The sequence below is a fragment of the Helianthus annuus genome, chromosome 5 (genome assembly GCF_002127325.2).
Source record: "Helianthus annuus cultivar XRQ/B chromosome 5, HanXRQr2.0-SUNRISE, whole genome shotgun sequence".
Classification (NCBI taxonomy): Eukaryota; Viridiplantae; Streptophyta; class Magnoliopsida; order Asterales; family Asteraceae; genus Helianthus; species Helianthus annuus.
In genome coordinates, this window is record NC_035437.2 from 177,845,224 (window position 1) to 177,851,303 (window position 6,080).

Here is a 6,080-nt window from a genome sequence, read left to right on the forward strand (position 1 = left end):
GCTCTGACGGATTTGTTATTTAATTTCATAACAAATCTTCAACAACTACAACTACAAATCATGAGAGCTTTTGATTTTTGAAATTGGGGCAAAAGAAGAAATTGATCGGCAGCAGAAGCTCCGATGAGGGAGAAAACACAGTTGTGGGTGGGGATGGGATGGCCCCCCTAAAAGTGATTGTCACCGGGTTGTGGGTGGGGTGGATGGGGTGGTGTTGTGACCGCAGTTGAAGAAATTGAAGGTGGGTGTGAAGGAATCGGAGTCGTTTGAATTAAACATTTTTTTGGTTTCATCCTTAAAGGGATATTCTTCAAAGACTATGACGTGTCACTGAGGTGGACAGACATCCTCAAAAAACTACGCTCCTCGCATACCTAGTATCCTTATGTTGAGCCCTCCGTATTTTGATAAAACTTTGTGAAAAGTCAATGAAGGCGGCTTTCAATTAATTACGCAACTTTTGATTTTCTTTTGTATTTTTAATTTTAGTCTTCATTATTGAAAAGGAAAGGAAATGGAAGTGTGATGTGTAACTATTATTTAATAATAATAATCTTGTTTTGTTTTATTAGCTTTGCAAAGTAAAAGTTTCAACTTCAATTCGTTACCCTTTTCTAATTTGTACCCATATATCATATATCTATTAGGGTAAATTACATTTTTCGTCCTTTATGTTTGTATCGAATTGCAATAGATAGTCTTTAAATTTAATAATTACAGTCACCGTCCTTTATTTGGTGGAGCCGATGAGAGAGATGGTAGTGGCCGGTGACAATCGTGGTGGTCGGAGCAGTTGGTTTGTGAGAGAAGGTAGATGAAGATGGTGGTGGTGATGGTAGATTGTAGTGAGATGATGTTGGTAGGTTTTTGACAGTAATGGATGTCTGCATAAATGAGGGAGAGTTGGGGGGTAAATGAGGGAAAGATGTGTGGTGGTGGGTGTGAAAATTGAGGGATGGTTTTTATTATAATATAATTTTTAATGGGTTAAATGATTAAATTGCCCTTATATGCAATACACATGACTAGAGTTAACTGAAATTTTAACTGGGTTAATGTCAAAGGACATAGAGTGTAATAGGTTTTCCAAATAAAGGACGGTGAGTGTAATTATTGAAGTTAAAGACTATCCATTGCAATTCAATACAAATATAAAGGACAAAAAGTGTAATTTACCCTATGTATTAAATTGCTAACAAGGTTCATATCTATATATAATTCTGCTACTCATTCTTGGTCTAAATCTATATAATTAAGTATATATGACTACAGTCAATACATGTAAACCAAGGAACATAATAAACTCTACTTAGGTACATCCAAAAACACAAACCCCAAATCGGGTATAAAATACTCACTTTAATGTCCCAAAATAAGATCTAAAGATAGAGAATAGTTGTTTCTGTTTTAGAGATAGAAATAGATAGTAGAGGGGATTACTAGGGGAGGATGTATAGTGTATCAAGGGGTAGCCTCCGCTACCGCTTGGTCGGAAAATTTTTGAAAGTGTAAATTTTGGAAAAAATTGACGTTTTTTCGATTTCGTTACCGCTTATTTATAAAACGTTCTCGCTTGGTCGGAATCCTAGATCTGCCACTAGGGATTAGACTTTAACGAGCTCATTGGATAACAATGATAGAAGTTGAAATGAAACGATATTGTAAATAATATTATACTATTAAATCTAAAAGGCTTTTCCTTCTTTAATTTGTTATATATTCTTTAATTTTTATTATATTACAACATTTTGTAAAACAGTTTAATGCAATTTATATAAGTTATTTTGTTCATAAATCCAACATTTTTTTGATTTCGCACTCATTCTTTTTCTGTTAATTTTGTTCTAGTCCGTCCTATTTGGATTCAAGTTTCTCTTTTGAGCTCTATATAGATGAAACTTGTATTCAAATTCGATTATTTTTCAAAACGGAAGAAGAATGCTAACTTAAAGCGTAAATGAAGCGAGCAAGAATGACATGAACCTAACGTTTTCAGTTTTTCTAATCATAATTTTACGAATTTGGTAAGGGTACAAATTTCAAAACAAAATGATTGTAATTAAATGATATGAAAAAAACAGAATGTCATAACAAAATATTAATTTGAGTAGTATTTGTATCTTAAACTCATAATGGTTATTATTTAGACATATTAATTTAGTGAATTACAAGTGATGATGAGTCAAAATGAGTATTATTTATTGTTTAACTTGAGGAGAATAGAATAGAAGCAGCAGAGCTAGTGAGGTAAAGATGCACCATCATACCGTCATCTACTTCTAGAAGCAAATGAAAATCATAAAATTTCTAGAATTGGGAAAAATACCACAGTCCAGTCCATGTAAGCTGTAAATATTTTTACCACAGTCCAAGCTAGTAACTGTTTTGTAACCAACTTTTAACGACACTATAGCTAGCTAACGATCGTTAACTATCTTTTTGCTTTACTAACGCCGTGTGTGAACGCCTTAAATATGGACCAAAGTCAGGTTCAAAACGACCACGAAAAATAGGTAAATAATCTCATCCACGTACACTATGTTTCCCGGCACCACTTACCGGATAGGGGTACTCGTCATCATCGTATTCATCTCCGGCGTCTGCTCCGATGAGCACGAGCTTCTAATGAAGCTGAAAGCCGCCTTGGCGGGATCAAACACAAAAGTATTTGATTCATGGAGACGGGATGTATCCGTTTGTAACTTCAGCGGCATCTGGTGTGATGATTCGGGTTCATGGGTGAAAGAAATAGAGCTCTCGCATCAGAATCTGAGCGGATCGATTCCTTTTGATTCCATATGTCAACTCCAGTGGCTACAAAAGCTTTCCTTGGGTTTTAATTATTTGCACGGAAGCCTTACGGATGACCTCAATAATTGTTCTCGCTTGACTTACTTGGATCTCGGAAACAATTTCTTCTCTGGTGTCATGCCCCGTATAGATTCCATGAAGTCCCTTTTGTATCTCTATGTTAACAATACCGGATTATCAGGTAATTCATTTACTGTAATATACTCCGTCTAGCTAGCTAGCTAATTGTAATTGTAATTGTTTGGAATTTAATTAATTATTATATCTGATTGATTAGGAACTTTCCCCTGGGCTTCACTGGAATCCATGACGGGGTTGGTCGTTCTGAGCGTCGGAGACAACAATTTTGATCAAACTGTGTTTCCACAACAAGTAGTGAAGCTCAGGAATTTGACTTGGCTGTACATGGCGAATTGCAGTATCGGAGGTGAGATTCCGGCTGCTATCGGGGAGCTTAAGGATCTTATTAATTTGGAGCTGTCTACCAATAACATCAGCGGAGAGATTCCAAGTGAAATCTCCAAGCTGGTGAAGCTATGGCAGCTTGAGCTTTTCAACAACAATCTTAGAGGAAAGCTTCCGGTGGGGCTACGTAACTTAACCAACCTCCAGTTATTTGACGCCTCCATTAACAATCTGGAAGGTGACATATCTGAACTCAAGTTTCTGACCCAGTTAAAGAGCTTACAGCTGTTTGAAAATAAGCTCACAGGCGAGATTCCCCCAGAGATAGGGGAGTTCAACCAGCTGGTGAATCTGTCTTTGTACCGCAACCGGCTCACCGGGACGCTTCCTCAGCAACTTGGCTCCTTGTCTGACTTCAACTTCATTGATGTCTCCGAAAACTTACTCACCGGACCAATTCCTCCTAACATGTGTAAAAACAACAAGATGTCCTTTCTCCTCATGCTCCAGAACAACTTAACCGGCGCCATTCCCTCCGCTTATGCTGACTGTAAAACGCTCTCGCGGTTTCGTGTAAGCGACAACCAGCTTTCCGGTGTTGTTCCTAGTGCTCTGTGGGGGCTTCCAGTCGCTGAGATCATTGATATTGCCAACAACAATTTAGAGGGGAGTATTACATCTGACATAGACAAGGCCACAACATTGGGGCAGATATTCGCTGCTCGCAATCGGTTATCCGGTGAGTTGCCTCCGGAGATATCAAAGGCAACATCATTGAATACGATCGACTTAAGTCACAACCAGTTTTCTGGTAGAGTGCCTGCAACAATCGGAGACTTAAAGCATCTGAACAGCCTTCGTTTAGATAACAACAGATTCACCGGCGAGATACCCGATTCCTTAGGCTCGTGTGATTCTCTGAATGAGATAAACATGGCGTATAATTCCTTTTCAGGCCATATCCCAGCAGCTTTAGGGAGGTTACCCACACTTAATGCAATGAATTTGTCCTCAAATTTGCTCTCGGGTAAAATCCCAGGGAGCCTCTCCTCACTGAGGTTAAGCCTTTTAGACCTGTCCCACAATAAACTGACAGGAGAAATCCCGGAGTCGCTTTCTGTTGAGGCCTACAATGGAAGCTTTGCCGGAAACGCGGGGCTTTGCAGCCTAAAGGTGAAGTATTTCCCACGTTGTTCTTCAAGATCCGACTCTGGTGGGGTGATTCAGACAGTAATCACCTGCCTCTCCATCGGGTCAGCTGCTGGTCTCATGTTACTTGCCTACTTGTGTTACATGAAGAAAAAGAAAGGCGGGAAGCGGGAGGAGGAGGATGATGATGCGTTGACATGGAATGTGAAATCATTCCATGTGTTGAGCTTCATGGAGGATGACATAATTGAGTCCATCAAAGAAGAGAATTTGATTGGGAAGGGGGGGTCTGGTGAAGTGTACCGGGTGTCCCTAAAGAACGGGATGGAACTCGCGGTGAAGCACATTTCGAAGCATCTTGTGGGGAAGTCAGTGGAGTTTGACGCAGAGGTTGAGACGTTGAGCTCCATAAGGCATGTGAATGTTGTCAAACTCTACTGCAGTATCACAAGCCAAGAGTCGAGGTTGTTGGCTTATGAGTATTTGGCCAACGGGAGCCTTTGGGATCGGTTACACAACGACAATAAGAAACTTGGAGGCCTGGATTGGATTACAAGATATGAAATCGCGGTGGGAGCCGCCAAAGGGCTAGAGTATTTGCACCATGGATGTGAAAGGCCGGTGATCCATAGAGATGTCAAGTCGAGTAACATTCTCCTGGATGAGCATTTGAAACCCAGGATTGCTGATTTTGGGCTTGCAAAGAAGATTAGCCAGCACCCCGACACAACTACTTCTTGTAGCCATGTGATAGCGGGAACACACGGGTACATAGCTCCAGAGTACGGGTACACGTACAAAGTGAACGAAAAGAGCGACGTGTACAGCTTTGGAGTGGTGTTGATGGAGCTAGTGACAGGTAAAAAACCCATAGAGGCGGAATATGGTGAAAACAAGGACATAGTGTATTGGGTATGCAGCAAGCTGAAGAACAAAGAGAGCGTGTTAAGCCTTGTGGATTCCAGCATCTGTGAAGGTTTCAAGGAAGAGACGATTAAAGTGTTGAAGATTGCAATCATGTGCACGTCTAGGCTCCCCACCCTCAGGCCCACCATGAGGGCAGTCGTTAAGATGCTGGAAGAAGCCGAGCCATGCAAATTACTAGGCATAATCGTCAAACAAAAGTAATTAACATATATATATGGCCTGGCCTACCTTTTTTGTAACCGTTAATTTCTTCTGGAACTAGCTATATATATATATATATATATATATATATATATATATAACATGTATAAAATAACTGCTTTCTTCGTAACATAATCAATAAAATAAAAGTATGTTCAAAGTATCGTTTAATAGTCCAACTAAAAACAAAAATGTAAGAAAATGATGCTTCCATGCTTTTCAACTTCTAAGTCTCATTCGGGTTCTCTTGCTAAATATATATATATATATAGAGAGAGAGAGGAGAGTAAATTACCTTTTAAATCGTTGTGTTTTAGTAGTTTTAACTACTTGATTTCAAAAAAAAAAAAAAAAATTTAACGCCCTAAATACCCACGTTATCATTTTCTAACCTTTTGAGTCCAATTTTTGAACGTTGTTTGAATCATTATGTTAAGTGTTGTTAACTGACCAAATTACCCCTATTATTATTACTAGCGCTAAGACCCGTGTGCAAACACGGGTCGTTTGTTAGAAAGACTAACATTTCTTTTCAACGGAAACAAAACTACTCTTCTTAATATGTAATTCCAAATAATATATATTTT

General features: G+C 39.0%; 1 protein-coding gene across 1 annotated transcript; it reads left to right on the forward strand.

Annotated features, from left to right (window-relative positions):
* Positions 1 to 2,471: 2,471 nt before the first annotated feature.
* Positions 2,472 to 5,531, forward strand: LOC110942442 (receptor-like protein kinase 7). Its single transcript, XM_022184222.2, has 2 exons — positions 2,472 to 2,992; positions 3,089 to 5,531. The coding sequence occupies exons 1-2, from the start codon at positions 2,539 to 2,541 to the stop codon at positions 5,491 to 5,493; spliced, it is 2,859 nt and encodes a 952-aa protein (XP_022039914.1). The 5' UTR covers positions 2,472 to 2,538; the 3' UTR covers positions 5,494 to 5,531.
* The last annotated feature ends 549 nt before the right edge of the window (positions 5,532 to 6,080 follow it).

What these genes read in the sequence shown, in the direction of transcription:
- LOC110942442 (XM_022184222.2), top strand. Translation starts at nt 2,539, where the DNA reads ATGTTTCCCGGCACCACTTACCGGATAGGGGTACTCGTCATCATCGTA. An exon ending in TAACAATACCGGATTATCAG is followed by an intron (nt 2,993 to 3,088) that starts GTAATTCATTTA and finishes CTGATTGATTAG; the next exon opens with GAACTTTCCCCTGGGCTTCA.